This window comes from Diceros bicornis, chromosome 25, assembly GCF_020826845.1.
Source record: "Diceros bicornis minor isolate mBicDic1 chromosome 25, mDicBic1.mat.cur, whole genome shotgun sequence".
Classification (NCBI taxonomy): Eukaryota; Metazoa; Chordata; class Mammalia; order Perissodactyla; family Rhinocerotidae; genus Diceros; species Diceros bicornis.
The window spans coordinates 35448093-35474722 of record NC_080764.1 but is presented as its reverse complement, the minus strand read 5'-3'; the positions used below and the strand labels follow the sequence as shown (position 1 = coordinate 35474722).

The window sequence follows — 26630 nt, the reverse complement described above, 5'->3', positions numbered from 1 at the left end:
AAAGGTATGGAGATTAAACAACACTTCTAAATAGGTCAAAGAAGAAATAGCAAGATAAATTTAAAAATACTTTGAACTAAATACAACTTTTGAACTAAATGAAAATGAAATGAAAAACACAACTTATTAAAATTTGTAGGATGCAGCAAAAACAGTGGATAGAGGGAAATTTATAGCATTGAATGCATATATTAGAAAAGAAGAAAAATCTAAAATCAGTAATCTAAGTTTCTACCTTAGGAAATTAGAAAACCATCCTATACTTACATCCAAAGTAAACAGAGGAACAGAAATAATAAGAATTAGAGAAGAAATCAATGAAATTGAAAACAGGAAATCAATAGAGAAAAATCAATGAAACCAAAAGCTAGTCCTTTGAAAAGATCAATAAAATCAATAAGCCTCTATCCAGGCTAACTAAGGAAAAAAAGAGAGAGGACACAAATTACTAATATCAGAAATGAAAGAGGGAACATCACTAGAGATCCTATGGACATGAAAAGAATAATAAAGGCATGCAATGAACAACTCTATGCCCACAAATTTTTAACCTGGATGAAATGGACCAATTCTTTGAAAGACAAAATTTGCCAAAACTTGCATAAGAATAAATAGACAAGCAGATAGGACCATATCTATTAAAGAAACTGAATCAATAATTAATCACCTTCCAAAAGGGAAAGCACCAGCTCCAGAAGGATTCTTGGTGAATTCCACCAAACATTTAAGGGAGAAATTACACAAATCTTTTAAAATCTCTTTCAGAGGATAGAAACAGAAGGAATACTTCCTAACTCATCCTATAAAGATAGAATTACCCTAATACCAAAACCAGACAAAGACATTACAAGAAGAGAAAACTACAGACTCATATCTCTTGTGAACATGATGCAAAAATCCTCAACAAAATATCAGCAAAGAAAATGCAACAATTTATAAAAAGAATTATACACCACAACCAAGTGGGATTTATCACAAGTATGCAAGTCTGGTTCAGCATGCAAAAATCAGTTAATGTATCCATCACATAAACAGAAAACACATAAAAAGAAAAATCAAATGATTATATCAATAGATGCAGAAAAAGCATTTGAAAAAATCCACCCAGTCATGAAAAAAATTCTCAATAAACTAGGAATACAAGGAAACTTCCTCAACTTGATAAAGAATATCTATAGAAAACCTACAGCTAACATCATACTTAATGGTGAGAAATTCAAAGCTTTCCCACTAAGATCAGGTATAAGACAAGGATTTTGCCTCTCAACACTCCTTTTGAACCTTGTATTGGAAGTTCTAGCTAATGCAATAAGACAAGAAAAGGAAATAAAAGGTATACAGATTGGGAATGAAAAAAATAAAACTGTCTTTGTTTGCAGATGACATGATCATCTATATAGAAAATCCAAAAAAATTGACAAGAAGACTTCTGAAACTAAAGCAATTATAGCAAGGTTGCAGGATCTAATATACAGAAGTTAATCACTTTCCTATATACTAGCAATGTACAAGTGGAATTTGAAGTTAAACACACAATACCATTTACAGTGGCACCCAAAAAATTAAGTACTTAGATATAAATCTAATAAACTATGTGTAAGATCTATATGAGAAAAACTATAAAACTCAGATGAAATAAAGGAGAACTAAATAAATGGATAAATATTCCATGCCATGTATAGGAAGACTCAATATTGGCAAGATTTCAGTTCTTTTTAACTTGATCTACAGATTCAAAGAAATCCCAGCAAGTGATTTTGTGGTTATTGACAAACTGATTTTAGAGTTTATATGGAGAGGTAAAATACCCAGAATAGCCAACACAATATTGAAGGAGAAGAACAAAGTTGGAGGACTTAACACTTCTCAAGACTTACTTTAAAGCTATAGTAACCAAGGCGGTCAGGTATTGGCAAAAGAATAGACAAATAGATCAATGGAACAGAATAGATAGCCCAGAAATAGACCCAGACAAATATGGCCAACTGATCTTTGACAAAGTAGCAAAGACAATACATCAGAGCAAAGATGTTCTTTTCAACAAATGGTGCTGGAACAAGTGGACATCCACATACAAAACAAAAATGAATTTAGACACAGACCTTTACCGTTCACAAAAATTAACTCAAAATGGATCACAGACCTAAATGTAAAATGCAAAATTCTAAAATTCCTAGATGATGATATAGAAGAAAACCTAGATGACCTTGGGTATGGCTATGACTTTTTAGATACAGCACCAGAAGCACAATGCGTGAAAGAAATAACTAACAAGTTGAACTTCAATGAAATCAAAAATTTCTCATCTGCTAAAGCCAGTGTTATGAGAATGAGAAGACAAGCCACAGACTGGGAGAAAATATTTGCAAAACACTTATTTAATAAAGGACTGCTATCCAAAATATACAAAGATTTCTTAAATCTCAAGAAGAAGAAAACAAACAACCCAATTAAAAAATGGGCCAAATACCTTAACAGACAGTTCACCAAAGAAGATATACAGATGGCAATTAAGAATATGAAAGGATGCTCTACATCCTATGTCATCAACAAAATGCAAATTACAGCAATGAGATACCACTGCACACCTAACAGAGTGGCCTAAATCCAGAACACTGACAACACCAAATGCTGTTGAGGATGTTGGGCAACAGAACTCTTATTCATTGCTGGTAGGAATGCAAAATGGTACAGCCACTTTGGAAGACAGTTTGGGGGTTTCTTATAAGACTAAACATACTCTTACTAAATGATGCAGCAATCTCACTTTTTGGTATTTACCAATATGAGTTGGAAACTTATGTCCACACAAAAACCTGCACACAGATACTTATAGCAGCTTTATTCATATTTGGTAAAATTTGGAAGCAAACAAGATGTCCTTCAGTAGGTGAATGGATAAACTCTAGCACATCCAGACAATGGAATATTATTTAGCAATAAAAGCAGATGATCTACCAAGCCACGAAAAGGCATGGAGAAAACTTAAATGCATATTACTCAGTGAAAGAAGCCAATCTGAAAAGGTTACATACTGTATGATTCCAACTATGTGACATTCTGGAAAAGGCAAAACTATGGAGACAGTAAAAAGATCAGTATTGCTAGGGGTTGGGGCAAGGGAGAAGGGATGAAGAGATGGAGCACAGAGGATTTTTAGAGAAGTGAAACTGTTCTGTATGATAACATAATGATGGATACATGTCATTATACATTTGTTCAAACCCATTGAAGGTACGACACGAAGAGTGAACCCTAATGTAAACTATGGACTTTGGGTGATTATGATGTGTCAATATAGGTTCATCAGCTGTATAAATGTACCACTGGGAAGGGGGGATATGTTGATAATGAGGGAGGCTTTGCATGTGTAGGGGCAGGGAATATATGGAAAAATCTTTCAACCTTCCTCCTAATTTTGTTTTAAATCTAAAACTGCTCTAAAAAATGAATTTTTATTAATTTAAAATTTTTTTAATAATATAAGGCAAAGACCAAAGAAGTATCAAGAAGTTGAAAATTCCAAACTATTTGGGAGAATTTTAACATATCTTTCTTAATAATTTATAGAACAGGCACTCAAAAAATCAGCAAGGATATGATTTGATAAACCAATTTAATAACATTTGCTTAAAGGACACGTATAGAATACTCAGCAACTGGAGAATGCACATTATCCTCAAGCACACACAGGACATTTACAAAACTTGAACTTACACTGAAATCATGTGCAATTTGTTTTCTGAATATAATGCTAAGAAACTATAAATGAAAATACTAAGATAACTAAAAAATCTTCATTTTATTGGAAATTAAGAAACATCTAAAGAATTCTTGATTCTTGATTAATAATGAAATTAAAAAAAAAAAACTGACCAGGGGCCGTCCGGGTGGTATATTGGTTAAGTTCGCGTGCTCTGCTTCGGCGGCCCAGGGTTTGCAGGTTCGCATCCCCGGCACAGACCCATGCACCACTTATCAAGCCATGCTGTGGCATCCCATATAAAGTGGAGGGAGATGGGCATGGATGTTAGCCCAGGGCCAGTCTTCCTCAGCAAAAAGAGAAGGATTGGCAGTGGATGTTAGCTCAGGGCTTGTCTTCCTCACACACACACACAAAACAACTGAACAATAACAAAAAATATATATACATATTGTAGTATCAGAGCAATAGTTAATGAAATAGAAAAAATGTAAAACAATGCATCAATAAAGCTAAATTTTTTTAATTTAATGAATCCCTGGCAAGTCTGATCATGAAAATAAAAGAGAAAATGCAGATAATCAGTATCAGGAATGAAAACAGCATTAGACGACAAATGATACAGACTTAAAACTGTAGTAAGAGAATGTTATGAATAACTTTATGGCAATACATTTGAAAATTTGGAGGAAATGAAAAATTCCTAGAAAAATAACTTACCAAAACTGCCCTGTACTCTAATCTTAAACCTAACCTTATAGGCAATCAACCAGAAAGAAAAACAAAATTGCAACCTGTGATAGTTTTATTTTTTTAATCATTTACTGAAGAATGTGTCTCACAAAAGATGGGCAAGACCTTTTGGAAGAAATTATAAAACTTTATCAAAAATGTTAAAGAAAAGCTACAAAGATATGCATGAATTGGAAGATTAAATTCCAAAGATTTAAATTCTTCTCAAATTAACTTATTGATACTATGCAATTTCAATTAAATCCCAAAAAGTATTTGTTTACAGAAGCTGACAAGCAGAATCTAAAATTTGTGTGGAAAATCAAAATCCACAAATAGCCTAAACACACTCAACAAAAATGAATAAAGTGGGCAAACTTGCTAAACACCACAACTTATTATAGAGCTGAAGCAAATGAGACAGTGAATATAGTGTGGTGTGGTATGGTGTTATAGGGTATGGATGGGATGGGATGGGATGTAGGGTATGTGTGGTAGTAACTGTAGGGCATGATAGTGTGGAGTAGAGTAAAATAGTCTAGAAAATGACAACTGACAGAGGCCCATGCGTATATGTTAATTGATATTATAAGAGAGATTGCATTCTAAATCAGTGGGGAATAGATAAGACTTTTCAATAAATCTTACTTAATTAATTATCTATACTTGAAAAATTAATTCTGGCTACATCAAAGACCTAAGTGTAAGAAGCAAAAATATAAAACTTGTAGAAGATAATGTAGAATAATATATTCATAACCTTGGATATGGAATTATTTCTTTAAAAATATGCAAAAAGTACTGGTCATGTTGATAAATATATTTACATTAAAATTAAGAATCTCTGTGAATCCAAAATTGTCATAATAGTAGTGAAACGACAAACCACAGAGATGGAGAAGGTATTTGCCACACATATAGCTGACAAAGGTCTCATACCCAGAATATATAACTAATTCCTTAAAATCATTAAAATACAAACAGCCTAATAGAAAACAATAAACAAGAGGCTTTAAGATGTATTTCACAAAAGAAGAAACCCAAATAACTTGTGAGAATATAAAAACGTGCTTAATCTCATTTGGTAGCAGAGAAATGCAAATTAAAATAAAAAAGGCCTAAGAGAGTATTGGAGAATATATAAACCAATGGAACTCTTATATTTTGCTGATTGGAATATAATTTAGTATAAACATTTGGAAAACAATTTGACATTACAGTAGAGTTGAAGATGTGCATATCATATGATCCTTCAATTACACTCCTAGACGTTTGCCCTATAGAAGCTCTTGTACAAAGATAGTCGGGGCAATGTTGTTTTTAATAGCCAAAAACTGGAAACACCCTGTGTGTCCAACAACAATGGAATGGATAAACTCTAATACATCATACAGTGGAATACAGCACAGCAATAAAAAATTAAAAACTAGATCTAAACACAGAAACATAGATGAATGTCACAAACAATATTGAACAAATGAAGACAAAAGAATACCTACAGAATTGTTCTATTTATGTACAGTTAAAAAGCACACAAAATTAAACTATATTGCTGAATACTTAGGTGGTAAAAATTATAAAGGAAGTCAAGAAAGTCAAGGTTATAAACTTCAACATAGTGGTTACCCCTAAGAGAAGTAAAGGATTTTTGAGCAGGACTTCTAATGTACGAGCAGTGTTCTATTTTTTTTTAATGATCAGAGGTCACATGGGATATTTATTTATATAATTATTTTAAATATTTTATATATAATTTATGCAATTTATAATTTCCATAATTATTTCTATATTTATAATGTATTTTATTTATAAATCTCGAAATTATAAACACCTGCTATATGCAAGATTTTGTGTATATTGTATATATATCATGATAAAATAAAAATGCTTAAAAGGAGCTTCCAGTGCTCACTTGGGCAGCACACATACTAAAATTGGAATGATATGGAGATTAAGATGGCCCCTGCACAGGGATGATAGGAAAGTTCATGAAGCATTCCATGTTTTGCTTTTCTTTCTAATGTTCATGAAGGACAAAACTAAGGCTCTGGTAAGCAAGGTGACTTGCCTAATTGAGGGCCCTTCTAGCTTCAAACCCCACCCCCAATTCCAACTCCAACTCCAAAAATAAAAAAAGAGCTTCCACAGATCAACATTTATGTAAATAGTTTAAAGTTTTTAATTTTATAGGGAAGACCTGTAATGCCTATCTTGACTTCTTTCTCCACTGCAGTGTGAATAAATAAGTAATGCTTTTACCTATCTTTTCAATTAAAAGAAATCTATGAATGGAGGCCCTGATCCATTTACAAATGAAATTCTTCTACATAAAAAGATATCTTTCTAAAGACAGTACAATAAAAGATAAAAATTTTGCGTTAATTAAGTATCCACTTAGAAAACTTTTAAATCTTCAGCAGGCTATGGGGATACTTGTTTAAATTATTACCTGGAGAAAACAATAAGTTTGGGGCCAGGTTTATTAGTGTCTAATATGTTGTCACTCAAGTTGTGAAAGAAAATTTTTTTACTTATATTTACTTATTGATTTTTATAATGCAAGGAATGTTTTAATATATATTCAGTATTTCATATGATATCTCTGTGTGTAACAGAAGTATATCTGTTTTCTTCAGCTTGACAAATATAGAAATCATCGGATACAGAAAATTAATAGACAATGAGAAACGCATTATGAATGTATAGACATATGTGATATAAGCATTTCTGTTTTATAGCTTTGAAAAAGAACAGTGACTACAATAATATAAAAAATGTTTAATTGGGTTCATCAAGCCTCTATCATCAACGTATCAATATCATGCCACTTACTGGGGCTTCTTTTGCTATGAAACTAGTAGAGGAAATAAACCATCTACTTGTCCCTTAATTAATACATCAGTAGAATTAGAATTAGAGTCTTTCTACTAAAGAGTAGAAACTTTTAGATATGGCAGGGACACAAAGTCTAAAACTACACAAAAAACAAACAAATAAACAAATAACAGGTGTCAGTAACATTTATGTGGCCGCTATGATCATGTTATTTTGAAAGCCAACCTACTTACATCATCAGACTCTCCATTATTCTATGGGGAGGGCCCTAGTTTGGATGACCTACTATATTAACACTCCCTGAGGGAGTCTAGGTTGGATAGAGGAATATTTTCCAAGGATAATTAAATTGAGAGAGTGAAACAGGAGAGAATCATGTCGAGGAAACCTCCTTCATGGTTATTACTGAGAAATTGATAAAAATTATTTGAAATAACTTCAAATCAATTAGGACTGTATACCCTTCTTATCTTTTGGAAATTAATTTTTCTTTATAAAGACACGCTAAAATCCTCACATATTATGAAATAAAATACATTAAAAAAAATACCTGTTACAGATTTAGAATTCTGGAAAAGAGGACTTCCTGGACTCACCCCCAGAAAATTGTTGTCTAGTTTTGTGGTTAATTCTGGAATCTTCCCCTCCTGCCAGTGACCCCCTGGAACCTTGATCTTGGCCGGAATACAGAGACTTCTACAGATAGGCTCACCTCAGGGTACGTGAATCTTAGCCCATGGCAATTGAGACAGCGTTAAGACTATGCATAATGGAGTTCATTTCACGTTTTTAAAAAAAAAAAATACAAAAATGGCTGCAGTTGTTAAATCCTTACTATATGTTAGGCATTATAGGTGTTCTATTATTTTATATTGTTATTTTACACATTTTAAAAGGATTGAAAACTAAAGTAGAGAGAAGGTAAATAATTTGCCCAACATTAAACAGCTGGTAAGTGAAAAAGCCAACTTACTGTGTGCAAGTTAGTTGCTAGGCAGATAGAAAGATGGATAAGGTATAGCTTTTCCTTTATAGACTGAATTAATTTATACTATAACTAATTTCTCATATGTCACAATTACAAGGCCTCTTCTAATGGAAAATTAAGTGGTGTGCCAGATTGATAGAAAACAATAGAAAGCAATCTTAAACAATGGCTACTAGGTAGTTCTAAAAACTATATCCTGTTGACGTTTATATTAGTATTACTTAGAAATGGATAAATCTGCCAACATGATGGCAAAGAAGGCCCAGTATTACTAATGTTTCCTTTTACGTCAGGCTCCAGTAGAGCATGGCACAGTGCTGTTACTGATCTTATCATTTAAAACTTGGATATTTTGTTCATCATGGATTTCGCATTAATTTTTATTTTAAAATATTATATTAAAATATTATTTATCTTGATTACTGAGTTTTTTGTCACCTCCTTAAATTTAGTGCCTAAAGCAAGTATCTTATTTGTCCAACTTGCCTTACCCTAGTCCCATCCCTGGTTAACAGCAAACATGGTGACACATTATATGTTCATATCGATTTGACTTTAATAAACTGCAATTTTCTTGAGTTATGCGGCTCTCACAGAAGAAACTGAGAACCACACTTTATGTAGTATTTGGTACTCCACTATAAGGATATTAATGAGGAGACACAGCTCAACTGAACAATGCAAAACCTATCCTTTCAGGTAGAATTATACAGAACACTTACTATAATAGGTTAATAAGCACAACTACATCCACTTTATAAAGGGATGTTTCTGGTTATTCTGTAGGGATTCACTTAAATATAGCAATTCCATAATATCGAAAATTGTATCTGCAAAATCCATATATTTTAAAAGATATGATTTAGTAACTTATTTTTCTTTACTTTCGTAGAGGTCATTCATACACTTTATGTACTACCCAGCCCCCTAAACAGACAAATTTTGAAAATTATTTCAAATGTCAGAAACTAGCAAGTATTTTTCATTCTAGTATTTTTTTTTTTGCCCTCTCTGCCATAAAATATAGTGAAATATGTAAAGGAGTGATTAGTGCTGCAGTTAGCCTTTGACCCTTACATACAGCTTTGGCTTGATTCCCAAAATTTCTGTTTAAACTTTTTCACCAACAATCCTTTTCTTTATTCCTGAAGTCATTTTTCCTCAGTGATCAATTACATATATATTTAAATATATTTTAAAAGAATAGGGATGTTGCTTGTCACACACAAATGGCTCTTAGAGGGTTGTTGGTTTCATGCCAGTGCTGTCAACTTTCCAACAACAGATTGGGTTGGTTAGGGAAGATGCCATAAACAGCCTATTGACAAGTATTTACACAGATGTTAATGAACTTAAAATTCTGTTAGTGTAACATTTATGCCAAACTCCCAATTTTATTTGTGCTTTATTTGTGAGGTATGATGCAATAACTTCTTTTAATAAACACGTAAAGACCACTTATGCTTTATAATGTAAATCGTATTTTTAGTATTTCCAGCATAAGATACATAGAACCAGCCATTTATCAAAGTTCCCCAAAATATTTCCATCACATGAAGCATTTTGCTCAGCTCGCAACCATGTCCTCCAAAAGCTTTTGGTAAAGAAATGAACTCATCTCCATCCATGAAACCAAGAGTGTTTTATTATATTACTGAGGAAGGCCATTAAGGGAAAAGAAAATAGTCATGGGAAAATTGCCATATGTATTAAAAATATAAATAATTACCTTCTTTTTGTGTGCCCCAAATGATAATTGAATCTTAATCTCCCTGTATATAAGATATTATGCTATACTAAAAATTTAGAAAACTGATTTATTTGAAGCGTATGGGTTTAGTGAACACTTATTTTGCTTTTTATGAAGAAAAGAATAATATTTCCATTAATTTAAAAAAAGACTTCATTTCTTTTAGTAAACTTCTTAAAGCTGGACTACTTTCCTCTAGGATTGTGTACATTATAGGCATTTTATAAAGTAGCCTTATATGATGGAGTGGTTTTACTTTGTTTTGTTTTTTAATTGCTACGTTTAGTTGTCAATTTTTATCCCAGTCTAATTCTAACTTTCAGAGCTGAAATTTCTTTTATAATAATTAATAATGTTTAAATATGTGTTATTCTCCACAATGCACAGGTTCATCTATATGCTAAAAATCTAAATTCCAGTTCTGCATTTCTCAGGGCACTGAGAAAGTATTAATCAGCTATGAAAATTATTCCTTTATTTCACCAATATTTGTTGATCACCATCCTACTACGTACCACTTAAAATGCTTGTATCCTAGTAGGCGAAACAGGCACATGAATAGGAGAGTAAATATGATGTAATAAATGCTATCATGGGGTCTCTATAGGATCCTTTGGAGGACATCTCTAACCTAATTTGAATAAGGAATGCAGTTTTGGAAGATCAGGGGCTTACCCCAAAGAATGTAATTTCTAAACTGAGACCTGAAGACCTGAAGCACACCACTGGTAAAGTAGATAATACCAAGACCTTATGGGTCTATAGGCAAAAAAGACTATTTTTAGTAATTATAATATATCTGGGTGATGGAGTCAGGAACCTAACGGATGTATCCAAAAGTATATTCAAGGCCAGTATGCTATCCAAAAAATTTTGAACATTATCCAAAGGCAGTGGAGAACCAGAAGTTTAACCTATGAAATAGCATAATTAGATTTTTACTTTAGTGAAACCATCTGCAGTTATGGAGATATATACCTGAGAGCAAGACCAAAAGCAAAAAGACTAGTGAGAAGGCTGTTACAGTAATTCAGAAGAGATGATGGTAACCTAAATTAAAATAGTGGCAATGGAAATACAGGAGATTTGACAGATTGAAAAGAATTTAGGGAGTAAATTATGCAGTTGGAGGGTGAGGAAGAATGTTGGTTCAGTACAACACTCTGGTTTCTGAGGAGTCCATTGACGATGGTGGTAGCATTATAGGAACTTGGAAAAGGTGGGATAATACATGAGTTAAGCTTTTTTACATACTTGGTTTAAATTATCTGGGGGATACTTAAATGGAGAGGCTTTGGATGGATACATGTTTCAGAGGGAGATGAGGAAGTGATTGAAGAACTTGAATGAATATCCTCATACAGGAAGAGAATAGCCTAAGAATAAGATGGAGCCAGGATAGAACCCCAAAGAAGAATGCTGAGATTGGAAGAAATGACAAGGGAAGAGGAGCCTTGAAGGAGAGTAGGGTTTAGACAAAAGGTCAGAGAAAAACAAGGAGAGTGGAAAGAAACAAAATCCAGAGGAAATAAGCCTTTTAAGAAGGAAGGAGTGGACAATAGTGTATAATATTACAGAGGAGTCAGTAAGATGAGAACTTCGAAAAGTCCCAAAGATTTGGCAATATTAGTGATCTCAGTGCAGACAGTTCCAGTGAAATGATGTGGGGAGGAAGCCACACTGCAGTGGGCTGAAGCATGAATGGCAATAAGTCAGTGGAGACTGGGCTTTCTCTATTATTTTAAGAAGTTTATCTAATTAGGGAAGGAGAGAGAGAAGAGTAGCTAGAGGAGTAGGTAAAAAGCTGTGTTTGAGAGGTATTGGAAATACAGAAAAAAATATTGATGGCAAGAGATCCTAGATTATATGGAAGGATTGGGATTCAGAGCACAGTTGAGGGCATTGGACTTAGGAAGAGGGGTGCCTCTTCTATTGTGACGGGTAGAAAATGTACCTTTGCACTTATGTCACCATACACAAGCCTGCTCACTCCTGTTCATATGGGGGCAGTGGGGATAGAAAGGAGAAGCCAGATATTAGTGAGATATCCAGCAGGTGGGCTAGACCTAGTTTCTGATTAGATGTTAGTACTTAAGGAAGGAGCAGCGAGGTTAACTCCAGAATATCTGGTCTAGGTGACTTGGAATTCAGGGGGAAAAACAGTCTTAGTAGGATGACGATGGTAAAAACAGTTGTGATTCTGAAGTTCAGCTGGATATTAGAACAGGAATAGGAAGAAGTTGATGATATTAGCCCTTTAGGTATCCAGTCCTCTAGGCTACTAGCCCCATGAGGTAACAAACAATGTCTATCTAGTTGACTATTATTGGAAGCCAGCACAGTGCCAGGCATAGATGGGGGTGGGGCTCCCAAATACTTGTAGAATGAGGAGTACCAAAGTCTAAAAGAATCTATTAAAGAGCCTGAGAGAGAGCACATGAACTCTGGTGTTCCAAAGTTCTGCCGAGAAGAGATTTTTAAGACAAAGGAAATGGCCTGTGTAGCTGAATTCAGCAGAGAGGTCAATGAAGATAAGGAATAAATGTGTTTGTTAGATAAGACAGTTTAAGACCTTCTTAGTAAGGACATTTTCAATTTGACAAAATCAGATTGCAACAAATTAAGGAGGGAATGGAAAGTGAAAAAATAGAGACAGAGAGTAGACTTCTCTTAAAAGAATTTTATTAACCAATATCTTTTGGTGTGAAAGACAAAATATTAGAAGAGTATAGAATTTGTCCCTGAAATCTTATATCTCATTTCATATAAGTTTATTGAATTGAGAGACACAAACCCATACATTGTGAGGGGGAAATGGCTTGTACTTTAGAAGATATTTAGCAAATAGATAAATTTGCATGCCTAGAGAAAAACAAAGTTGATGCTTTTGAAAGTAGAGAAGAAACTAAAATCAAACCCTGGACAGGAGAAGATATTTGCACCAGTGATAACAGAAAAAGGAGTATGAATGGCCAGTTGAAAACAAAAACGGAAATACTAGGACCCAGCAGATAAGTGGGGAGAACAAGAAAGATATTTTATACAATATGACGTATAATTAATAAATAATCATATGGAATAACGTTCAATCTCACTAGCAGTAAAGACATATAAAGTAAGACCATATTATACATATTTTTGTCAAATTATCACCAGCTTTAAAATACTTAATATGCCAGTGTTGACCAGGGACTCAGTGAAATGAGCAACCTCATATATTATGTGGTAAATTGGTGAAAGGTTTTAAAATAATTTGACAGTATAGATTATATCAAGTTCCTCAAAATACTTATAGTTTTAGACATGTTATCTCTAATTCCACCTGAAAAAATGGATTAATTAAATGAGATACTAAAAAACCTGTCATGTAAGAAGTTGGTACATCATAGTACATAACCGCTAAGATTTTGTTTAAGATGAGATTTCCATTACATAGAATGCATTTATTATAGTACCACCTGAACAGTAGGACGTATAGAATACATACAATTGTATGTAAACAAAAAATAAAACAAAATAAATCTATGAAAAAAGAACTATAAGGAAATGCCTTAAAAATGTTATCCAGTGGTTGTCTTTAGATAGTGAGATTTTTGTGGATTTTCTTTTCTTTTACTTTTTACTTTTCTGTATTTGTTAAATTGTCCATGATGAGAATGTATTATTTTAATGATAAAAAAGTTTAACAATTTGTTTAAATAAAATTACTCAAATTTGTGTTTTGAAATCAGAGAGCATATATAGACAGTAGTAACTAGGGGACAACAGGAATCAAATAAAAACCTTTTTTCTTAGGTTGATAATACAAAAAATTAATGAATCAAGACCCAGAGAAGTAGGAAAAGACAGTAAGTAAAGGATTTCACTTTCTATGAGCAGAATGATGCTTGTTCTAAAACTGAAAGGAAGGATTTATTTGGTAGCTGGACTAGACACTGATAAGCATCCGTTGAGTAATTTAGGTCACCATTATTCTTCCTACCCAAGATGCTAAAAGCAGGACTTCTGCAAGCTTCAAAGAGTAAATCTTACTTTCTTCTTCTTAGTGACAGGAGGGATCCTGAAATGGTTTAGCCAAAACAGAATCACTTCCTCCAGTATTTGAATTGCAATCTCTTTGAGTACATCCAGCCAACTGCATCACTGTGCTTGTTCTGTTTCTTACACTGAGCTCATGCCAATCTACCAATCTGTGCCTTAGGGTTAAATGGTTAATATGAATTGGACCCTTACAGTGAAATTTGTCATCTTTCCTCAAGGATTTTTGTTTAGAACCTTGGCAGAGTTCTGATGTAAAACCACTTAGGGTTTATGGAATGTTGTTTAGAGTTGAGGAGAACTTTCCAAAAATAAGAACTTTAAAAAATGACTATTGCAAGTATGTGTCACTATTTTTAAGAACAGAAAGACAGAGATAATTTTTATTTTTAGCTAAAAGTACACTTGTAACAGAAGGATTCTCTACATATCAAGAGGAGGTAAGGTTCCAGCTATGGGCTCAGTTGATGATCTTGGTCCCTGAGTCCTTACTATTTTCTGTCACTTCACTTACTGGTCCAAGATCTGGTCTGGTCAACGAAGAAAGGCAGATAAAAGGCTGGATTCTGCTAGAGAAGAGACAATTCTGTGCAGTAACTGGGTGTGACAATGCCAGATCTTCCCTTTATTTGAGTCTCTCTCATAGTTTCTGTACACCCATAAGGCCATTTATCAAAATGGTGTCTGCTGATGGATTCAATGGTCACCCCTCCTCTCATGTGAAGTAATTGTCCTTCCAATATAGCAACTATGAAAGTGTTGGCTTAAGCTCGGGATACGAGAAATGTGGCTGTTTTAGAAACATAAAGTGGCATGAGAAGTAACAGGAAGTAAACTCTGCTAAGTAACATAGAGTTTAGAAAAATAAACATCCTGACTTTTAGCTTTCCTGACAACTGGCTCCAATATCTCTTTGGATTGAAAATTGGCGTCATTTCACTAATTACTACAGCAATTTTTAAGGAAAAGAAAAGAAATGATAGATGTATCATCCTTAACATATTCAGAATGAGAAATGTTAAAAGCTTGTGTGTACATGTGTAAGTGTGTGTGTGCACATGCACCAAGCATTCAAAATAGGGTTTGCACCATGCTTCATTTGTTTTGCAAACAGTTTGCAAATATAAAGTGACTTTCTATGATCTATAGTGAAAGAATACTCAAAGTAATAAATTGACATTTTAAATGTCATGTTTTAAGTTATAGAATTGTTGTGAGTTTGATTACCATTGAGTTAGTTTTCAAGAGAGACCTTTGTCTGGTGTACTGTCAATCAAGCCTACAAAGCTAACAAGTCCCTAAACATGGTGAGGGCCCCAAAAAAGAAGCGGTCTAAAGATCAAGTCCATGGAGGAAGGCTCTAAAGCAACAGGCCCTCAGTGCAGCTCTGAAATGCATGGCATTGACGTAGCAGCAATGTCTGCAAATTTAAAAAAAAGACACAAACATATATATAGTAAATTTTGCATTTCAATGTAAGGATTGGATTTTTATTTTTATTTACTCTTTTATTTTCTTTTATACTTGTTACCTTGCATTCTTACTTTGCATAATTTCTCCTCTTGCATATTTTCCATACCCAGCTTCATTGTTATGCTTCTCCCCTCCATCTTTGAAATAGCTGCTCTGGCATAACCACAGATTCTCTAAACCTGATATAAATTATATTTCTATCTTAAAATGTTGTATTAGCTTACACAAATCAAGCTTAGCTTTCTATAAAATAAAAACTCTGTTTCAAATACCCTCAATATAATTTATAAATTCTACATATGGATAAGCCTAGTATAAGAACAATTAAACTTTAAAATAAGCCTGAAAAGACATTAGAATGGACAGATATTCTTTTTATACTAGAATTCTATTGTCTACCAAAAATAATTCTTTGAATTTTCTAATTTAAAAACTAAAAAACAAGCCTTATAAAATGTTGGTTACATTAAAACATTTCCTTTATTTTTCAAAATAGGTGGGTTTGAAACTCAAACAGGAAAAATACTTAATCTGTAAGTGCCTGACATTATTTTTCTTACAGATGATTTTTCTCCCATGAATTAGTCTTTTCTTTTTTCTTCCTTATGATAAAATTATTGGCCTACACTGAACTGCTTGGCCAAAATCTTATCTCTTTACATAACAAATAAATATTCCATATTTCTTTCCCAGGGAAGGAAGAGCAATTTATCTACAAGGATACCACTGCAAATGAAAAATTAGCAAGGAGTAAAGAATATACATACCAATGGCTCCACACACAGGTTGGGGTTCATGAAACAACTAGTTCCAGAAATATGAAATGGTGAGATCATTTCCTTTAAATTAGATTTTTATATTGTAAACACCTCTTGGAAAGTGAAACCTAGGTTAATTGTGCTAAAACAAACATGACTTTATAACTAAAGGCCAATACACCACATTACCAGGTTATAAAAAGGCCTCTTATATAGGATAGACTTAATCACTCTTTATATTTTTCACCCTAAAATGTTTGAGAACTCTATCTTTGTAATGCTTAAGATCAACAGATGAACCACGCAAATGATTCTACTTTAAAAGTAAAATACATGGTATCCATTAACTGTTTATAAATATCATATGTATTGGAAGTTATATTTTATTTTATGTTATTTTTGTTATCATTTATATTTGGCAGTTAAAATTATAACTCAACCCTGACACTGTCACTTTACTAGTCATGTAACTAATTTTCAGTGATGTCTTAATATTTCAGTTTCCTCTCCTTTATAGTGAGATCTTATCTATCTATCTCACAGGAGAGAGGTGAGCTTACAAGGTTGAGGATATCAAATGTTTATATCCCTTAGCAACAAACAAGGTGCCTTGAACCTAATAAGTAATCAATTAATTTTTATCACATTAGCATATGTATTAGTTTGCTAGGGCTGCCATAACAAAATACCACAGATTGGTTGGCTTAAACAGCAGAAATTTATTTTCTCAGAGTTCTGGAAGCTACAAGGCCAAGATCAAGGAGTTAGCAAGTCTGGTTTCTTTGGAGGTCTCTCTCCTTAGCTTGCAGATGGTCACCTTCTCACTGTGTCCTCCCTCACGTGATCATCCCTCCATCTGTGTTGTCTATGTTCTAATCTCCTCTTTTTACAAGGACACCAGTCATATTGGATTAGGGCCCACCCATACGACCTCATTTCACTTTACTCTTTCAAGGCCCTATCTCCAAATATAGTCACATTCTGAAGTATTGAGGGTTAAGACTTCAACACATGAATTTTGAGAGAACAAAATTCAGCCCATAACAAGGTAATATAAAGCATGTATGTACATAACCACTGAACCAAAATTTTAAGGAAATAAAAGTCCGAAGATAATATTTTTGACATAAATTTTCAATATTTTAATTTTAGCTACATATATCCACAAAACAGTAAAAAAACAGAAGTGCTCATATAAGCACTTATTAAATATATAAACTGATATTGAATCTAAATGTAGATGACACTAGGGCCGGCCCCGTGGCTTAGCGGTTAAGTGCGCGTGCTCTGCTGCTGGCGGCCCGGGTTCGGATCCCAGGCCCGCACCGAGGCACTGCTTCTCCAGCCATGCTGAGGCTGCGTCCCACATACAGCAACTAGAAGGATGTGCAACTGTGACATACAGCTATCTGCTGGGGCTTTGGGGAGAAAAAAGGTGGAGGATTGGCAATAGATGTTAGCTCAGAGCCGGTCTTCCTCAGCAAAAAGAGGAGGATTAGCATGGATGTTAGCTCAGGGCTGATCTCCCTCACAAAAATAAATAAATAAATAAATAAATAAATAAATAAATGTAGATGACACTTTGGAAATGTTTCCAGGCATTGTGAGTAATAACTATTTAAATGAGTTACAAACAAACAAAATCCTACAATTATGAGGGTTAAAATTTAATTTAGCAACAAGTTAAAATGTGTAAAAAAATGAAACCTTTTTTAAACAATATATATGAATTGAAACCTTCACATGTAGTCACTTCTATTTATGTAATTCTTTTAAAAATATTGAAAAAAAGTTAAGAATGAAAGTAAAATTAATATAACATTTTGTAATCTGTGTCCTATTTTATTGTGAGCAAAGAAAGTAGGAATAAAGCAATCAACATTTGAGAATTTTTTTATTTTACTATTTTTTAATTAATGCAAGCACAATTTCTTTTATGTTGGTTTTAATCAATTTAGCATAATTCATAAGATGACATTCTTGGAACTATAAACAAATATAATATAACCCATAGCTTACCATCTATAGTAACCAGATATAAGAGGTCTGGTTCAGAAATTTAAAAGCATTAGTATACATAATGTGAAAAATATAAGCAAAACGTTTCAGGATGTATTTTAGATATGCTTAAATATTTAGCAATATCCCTCACTTCTAAATGATGTACATTTAAACATATGATGTAATAGGCAATTGTTCATGGATTTTCTCTTTTGAAAATATAATATATAAAGGAATAGATAGTAATATTTTAAAAAGAAAAATTGTTTTCAAGAACATTTCAAGAGTTCTTAAAAAGCCAAATGTCAGTGTTCTAGTTTTAAACATAAGTTAATTGTGAATATTAGTTTTTAGTATTTAATGCATTAAACACACTAGAGCTATTTTAAAAATGGGAAGCTTTGCCTTTCTTATAAGACAAGACATATAAGTAAATGTAAATAAAATATTTGTATTTTTTATAATTTATTAGCTATCATTATTGGTACTTTCAAACTTTTGCTCTTGGTATGTATTTATGTTTGGCAAAGAAGTATGGCATTAAAGTGTTATTTAGAAATTTAAATTTTATGTCAAATTGAATTTTAAAATGACTATGGAAAGATGTAAATTTGTATATATCTTTGCATGTAACCTAATTTAGGAAAACTATTATTTTCATTTTGTAAATTATTGATTTCTCTCAAGCTTTTTATTGGGCATTTCTTTCATAGTCTTCCTCTACATTTATATAATAATATGCTTTCTATTTTTGTCACTATGCAGCAATCACTTCTTGCCTGAGTTAGACCCAGATGTACTTAATGGTGGAAGAGTTCAGCTTGTGGTAAGAAATGTGTTTAAAGTTACAGAAAAATGTTGTAGACATCCATACTCAATAAATGATACTTTAAAATATGTCCATAATAAGTATAAATTATGAAAATGTCACAACTGTATCTATTTGGGGTAATCTCAAAGTACTATGTATTAAAATAATAACATGTTTTCTTGACTTGTAATATAACTTTAAAATATGATATTATTTTAAAATATTAATTCTATATGGCAGATTTTAAAATATTAGCATGCTACCATATTTAAAACAAAATTACTCTGGACAGGAAATTGCATAATGAAATTATTTTCTTGAGTATTTTAAAAGAGTAGGATACTTGAGGGAAAGTACTCTCACAAGTCAAAAACAGACAAAAATTAACAAGTAATTGTGAACTCAGCCACTTTAAGTAATAAGGTGTAAATTATTGGAGCTTTAAGAACAACCAAGTTCTAAACATAGTAACCAGATTGTACACTCTAGACGACATAACTGTTGTACATTGCTCAAGTCAGTAGTGCTATGTGCTATTAGAAGGAAGACTATGTTAACAGAAAGAGAATGGCCAATATGGAGTCTAGAGAAATGGAACCCACAAAACATGAAATTTTCTGTGTGTTTCCAGAAATTTCGAGAGAACAGAGTACCTTAACTAATGACAAGTGTGTGGCCTCCTTGGCAGGTGAAAATGGATGTAGGAGGTGACCCTAACTTTATGACACCTTCCATTTATAACAACCAACTAATACTCCTTGCTCAGATTCCACATTCACCAAGAAAACTAATTATAATTTAGCTTACCATGTAGAATTTAGTATAAAAAGATAATGTACTTTCTGTTGGAAACTAGTATCATGATATTCAGAGCAGTTATATTCATTATTCTCATGAACAACTCATTCAAGGAGTTTTCCTGAGAGAGGAACGAAATTAGGGCAATAGCTAACATTAATGTGTTGATGAAAATATTTATGGAATCTATGCACAGATTTGAAATAATCACCCAGCAAATATTTCCTTGCATTTTAATAGAGATCCCTCTGGCAGAGTGGCATGTAGATTACCCTGGGAAAATTGGTACTTCAGGCTATTAACAACATATATATTACTGATTAACACTTTCGTACAGATTGTTGAGTGGCAACTTTGGAGCAAGAATGGAGAGTATAAAAGTGTTCAGGAATACCAGGAAAAAGGAAGTGATATTATATTTAATTACTATTATACTTCTAAAAATGAATAGAAATAGATTGGGTAGATTACTAATCAAAATGATTCTATGAGATTAATGCTCTGATATTAATTCTCTTCTTTCATATCCCACTATATTACACTACATAAAATATATGACAAATACATAGCAATAATAAGTGCTTTTTTCATGTTAAAGAGGTACAGCTGAACACAAAAACAACATAAATTGCAGTAGAACAAAAACACTCAGATTTTGTGTGTGTTTGTGAGTAGACACAGGGGAAGGGATCAAGGACTTATGCCAAAAGGATACTGGGCTAATTGAAGCACCAGAGTAGAAATCTTGCAGAGTGTTGGGGAATGAAGACACCCTGCTTGTGCTGGGGAAGTAGAGGTAGATAATTGCACAACTGAGATCAGGCCATAACTAAGAGGAAAATTAGAAAAAAGAAAAAAAAGCTGCAACTGCTGCTACTATAAGATCCTCAAAGACACAGGAATAACACCCATAATAAAAGGACAGAAAATTATGGAACCAAAGCGATCAGATTTTAATTAGAGGACAGATGGATATGCAAATGAGGCTATTATAAATTCTGCAAATAAAAAATATTATCATTGAAATAAACTCTGGACTGGACATCATAAAGAGAGAATTAGTGAATTGAAAAACTATCTACAAAGGAATGATAATTAGATTGACAGCTAACATCATATCAGAAATAATGCATATCAAAAGACAATGGAGAAATTTCTTTTTTTTCTCCTGAGGAAGATTGACCCTGAGCTAACATCTGTTGCCAATTTTCCTCATTTTGCTTGAGGAATATTCTCCCTGAGCTAACATCTGTGGCCAGTCTTCCTCTATTTTGTATGTGGGTCGCCACCACAGCATGGCTGACAAGGGTTGTAGGTCCGCGCCCAGGGAACCGAACCTGGGCTGCCAAAGCGGAGCTCACCAAACTTAACCACTAGGCCACTCGGCCGGCCCTCAGAAATTTCTTAATAATAGGCATAAATATAAATATCATCCAGAATATTCTACATTAACCTTGAAGAGTGAGGACAGAATAAGACATAATCAAACATTCAAATGCTGAGTTTTGAGGAAGCTAATAAATAACATCTCTGTCTTCCAAACAAGATCAAAGCATATTGTATGACAAATGGGAATGAGAAAAATGGAAACAAAATATCATTTTACTTACTTCCAGATATATATCAGAAAGCATGTCATAGATCTAAACAATTGTATTGTTGATTAAACTTATCCCCCCAAACTCCAGGATTTTCCTGCAGAAGACAGTCATGGTTTGGGTTCCCCAGGAAACATACTCTGAGATTCTGATATTTGAGTGCAGGGCATTTATTGGGGAAGGCTTTCAGGAACAACTCCTTTGAGGGATGAAAGAAGCAGGATTGAGAAGAGGAAGAAGGTGAACTGCAATAGAGTTGCAGCAGAGGAAGGGAGCTCTGGTGGCGGGAAGACTCTTTGAGTTGTCCCAGCTTGAGCCAAGAGGACCAGGCTTAACTCTCATGCATCTCCACAGGAGAGGGTGTGACTTGGGCAAGGCAGCTCTCTTCAGCTAAAGACAGTTTCCAGAGAGGGCTTCAGCTGAGAGCCACCAGGCTTCAACTTTCTCAGCAGCTGGAGGAATCTGACTCATTTGTTAAAAGTGATCTGAGTGGAATATGATAATATCCACTATACTCAGGAAATTGTTCATGGATGCAACAACTTAGCATATAAAATGTTTCAATTGTCCCCAAGTAAATCTATAAATTAAAAGCAATTCCAACCAAAATTGCAGCTGCTTTATTAGGAATCTGAAAAATCTCATTCTAAAATATGTATTGATAAACAAAAACTCAAGATTATATAAATCAACTTCGAAAAAGAAGAGCAACTTGTGTCACAAGGTATAAAGACTTAGTTCAAAACTAAAATAATTTGGGGTGCTGGTGCAGGCAGGGATAAATAGACCAGTGGATATGTACAGTGAGTTCAGGAATAGACCTATGACTATATTCAAATGTGATATGTGATAAAGGTGGGAAAGGTCAGATTGTTTGGTAAATAGAAGTCAGTATACTAGCATTGAGAAAAAAATTAGAGCTATATATAGATCAGATACCACTTTTACAATAGTCAAATGGCATTCAGAAGATTTAAAGACTCAAATGTGAAAGGTAAAGCTATGAAACTATATGATCAAATAAAATGATAAGAATATCTTTGCAACTTAGCAGTGAAGAAAGATTTCTTTAAAAAGATACAAATAGTACAAATTATATGGCAAAAAATATTGATTGACTTGATTGTGTTAAGTTAAATATTCCTTCCTGTGAAGGACTTTATAGAAAAGGTTAACAGACAGATTTCAGAGATGGACAAACTATTTTCAGCATCTAAAACTAACAATAGCTCAACATCTAAATATAAAAAGAACTCCTGCAAATGAACGATATAAAGTCAGGTGACTCAACGAAAAAAATATCAATACAATAGAAAAAGAATATATACATAGACAATAGAACATAGTTCACAGCGGTGATGCTTAATGCATATATGAAAAGATGCTCAGTTGTATGACCAGAGGAATAAAAATTAAAACTAAGAAGTTGCATGACTATACTCATCAGAATGGCATAAATTAGAAAATTGGGTAAGGCGAAGTGCTGTTAACAATGTGGAAACACTGATGGATGGCTGGTGAGAGTAGAAGCTGGTACAGTCATTCTGGAAAGAAATCTGTCAGTGTTTCTTAAGGTAGGTCTTTGTAGGCCCCTGTTACTCTTCAATCCCATTCTTGGAGGAAATATATATATATATGATTCTGTATATTAGCAACAAACTTTAGAAAAATTTAATTTAAAAACCTTCCATTCACCACAATGTAAAAAATGTAAAATATTTAAGGAAAAATGTTAACAATAAGATGTGCAAGTCTCCTACAATGATAACTATCAAACATTGCACACAGCAATATGGCTGAATATCAAAAACAATATAGTGAGTGAAAGAAGCCAGACACAAAAGAGTACATACTGTATGATTTTATTTATATTAAGATCAAGAACAGAGAAAACTAACCTAGCCAATGGTAAAAGAAATCAGAATAGTAGTTGCTTCTGAGGACGAATTACTGGAGGGAGGCACAAAGGAACTCTTGGTAGTTATATTAATCAGAGTTCACCAGAGAAACAGTACCCATATGATATATATCTCTCATATTTTATATAAATATATGTGTGTGTGTGTGTGTGTGTACAGGACCTAGAATAGCCAATGCAATCTTGAAAAAGAACAGTAAGATGACTCATACTACTTGATTTCAGGCTCAGACTGGAACTTACACCATTGGCCCCCTCTGGTCTATCTATCTATCTAGAAAATCTATCTAGAGATTTATATATATAAAGAGACTTATTTTATGTATATATATAGAGAGAGAGATTTTATAGATTTATTTATTATAAAGAATTGTATATTATCTATTATAAGGAATTGGCTTATTAAATTATGAAGGCTATCCCATGATCTGCTGTCTGCAAGCGAGAGCCCCAGGAGAGCCTGGTGGTTAGTTCCAGTCTGAGTCTGAAGGCCTGAGAACCAGTAGTGCCAATCATATAAGTTCCAGTCTTAAGACAGGAAAAGACAGTTCCATCAGTCAAGCAGAGAGAGTGAATTCTCCCTTCCTCTACCATTTTGTTCTATTCAGGCCCTCAATGGATTAGATGATGCCCACCCACATTGGGGAAGGCAATCTGGTGAACTCAGTCTGCCCATTCACATGCTAGTCTCACCCAGAAACACCCTCATACACTCACAGACACACCCAGAAATACCGTTTAACCAAATATCTGGGCATCCTGTGGCCCAGTCAAATTTACACATAAAATTAACCATCACAGTAGTCATCTGTAAAAAATAATTGAACAGTGTAATTAGAAAATGAGCAAAGGGCTTAAATAGATACTTCACCAAAGAGAATATTCAGATAGACATAAGCACATGAAAAGATGTTAAACATCGTTAATCAATCCACTAGCGAAGTTATTAAAGCCACTATATGATACCACTATACACCCATTAGAGTGAGTAAAATAAAATACTGACAATACCAAGTGCTGACGAAGATGTGGAGCAACTAGATCTCTCATACATTGCTGCTGAGAATGGTGCGGCCACTGGAAAAAATGTCACTTTCTTATAAAGTAAATAGACAATTATATGACTCCACAATTCTGCTCCGGAGCATTTTTCCTAGAGAGATGAACTTATATTCAATCAAAAACCTGTACATAAATGTTCACAGTAGTTTTATTTGTAATAGCTAAAAATTGGAAAAAACACAAATCTCATTCGATGAGTGACAGGATAAACAAGTGGTGGTACATGCATACAGTGGATATACAATTTAAAAGAATAAAAAGCAACAAACAAGAACAAACTCTTGATACATATGAAGACTTTGATGGATCTCAAAAGCATTATACTGAGTAAAAAAAAGACAATCTCAAAAGCTTACATACTGTATGATTTCATTTATGTAACATTCTCAAAATCATATAATTATAGTGATGGAGAACATATTGGTGGTTGCCAGTGGTTAGGTTGGGGAAAGGGTGTGACTCTAAAGGGAGAACAAGAGAATTTCTTTGAGAAGATGGAATAGTTCTGTATCCTGATTATGGTGGTAATTATATGAATTTATACATGTGATAAAATGTCAAAAGAGGTATAAACAAACCAAAAAAATAGTGCATGTGAAAACTGGTGAAATCTTAATAAGATCTGTGGTTTAGTAATGTTATTGCACCAAGGTCAATTTCCTGGTTTTATTATCACACTTTGGTTATATAAGATATCACTGGGGCAAGCTGGGTAGAGGATATACAGAAACTCTCAGAACCAATTTTTGAAACTTCTATGGGAGTTTTAAATTACTTCAAAATAAAAATGTTAAAGATGATTGAACTTCATGTTTAAGGTCTGTTCCTTTCATTGCGTGTAAATTATAGCTCTATAAAACATTTAAAGTGCCTTCCATGCCCACATGTATTATATAACAAGGCCTCTGCCTTATGATATAAGAAAAGGGGGTTGTGCAATGATGATAATGTGTTAGGAATGGAGGGCTATGCATATCTAAGCTTTCTGCAACCAAAGATAAAAATACTTTAAAATCATTCATATGTCTAGATATTGGTACAATGATGTGGTATGTTCATAGCATATGCAATAATTTTATAATAATTTGCATATTATTCAAACAGTTAAAATGAATGAACTAAATCAAGATCTTGCAGATATAATGTACAGTGAAAAAACCAAGTAGCAAAAAAAAGATATCACTTAACGTTAATTATTTTTTTTAATTTTTTGTTTATTGCAGTAACATTGGTTTATAACATTGTATAAATTTCAGGTGTACGTCATTATACTTCTATTTCTGCATAGATTACATCATGTTCACCACCCAAATACTAATTACAACCCATCACCACACACTTGTGCCGAATTATCCCTTTCGCCCTCCTCCCTCCCCGCTTCTCCTCTGGTAACCACCAATCCAATCTCTGTCTCTATGTGTTTGTTTATTGTTGTTATTATCTACTACTTAAAGAAGGAAATCATACAGTATTTGACCTTCTCCCTCTGACTTATTTCACTTTGCATAATACCCTCAATGTCCATCCATGTTTTCACAAATGGCTGGATTTCATTGTTGCTTATTGCTGAGTAGTATTCCATTGTGTATATATACCACATCTTCTTTATCCATTCGTCCCTTGATGGGCACTTAGGTTGCTTCCAAGTCTTGGCTATTGTGAATAACACTGCAATGAACACAGGGGTGCAAGTATCTTGACGCATTGGTGTTTTCAAGTTCTTTGGATAAATACCCAGCAGTGGAATAGCTGGATCATATGGTAGTTCTATCCTTGATTTTTTGAGGAATCTCCATACTGTTTTCCATAGTGGCTGCACCAGTTTGCATTTGTCTTGTTAATTATAGCCATTCTGACCGGCGTGAGGTGATATCTCATTGTAGTTTTGATTTGCATTTCCCTGATAGTTAATGATTTTGAACATCTTTTCATGTGTCTGTTGGCCATCTGTATATCTTCTTTGGAGAAATGTCTGTTCAGGTCTTTTGCCCATTTTTTAATTGGGTTGTTAGTTTTTTTGTTGTTGAGATGCATGAGTTCTTTATATATTTCAGAAATAAACCCACACATCTATGGACAGTTAATCTTTGACAAAGGAGCCAAGAACATACAATGGAGAAAAGAAAGTCTCTTCAACAAATGGTGTTGGGAAAACTGGATAGCCA

The 26630-nt window shown here is 33.5% G+C and overlaps 1 protein-coding gene and 1 non-coding gene across 2 annotated transcripts in view; both read left to right on the top strand.

The window, feature by feature from the left end:
* The window catches only part of LRRIQ1 (leucine rich repeats and IQ motif containing 1), a 208293-nt gene that overhangs the window by 157660 nt on the left and 24003 nt on the right, over positions 1-26630 (top strand). The window contains exons 24-25 of the mRNA XM_058568707.1: positions 16213-16345; positions 19044-19104. Of these exons, the coding sequence (XP_058424690.1) occupies positions 16213-16345; positions 19044-19104 (194 nt within the window). The remainder of the gene's footprint in view (positions 1-16212; positions 16346-19043; positions 19105-26630) is intronic.
* On the top strand, positions 6340-6443 carry LOC131421956 (U6 spliceosomal RNA). The gene has a single exon (XR_009223996.1). It is a non-coding gene; the product is annotated as a U6 spliceosomal RNA (small nuclear RNA).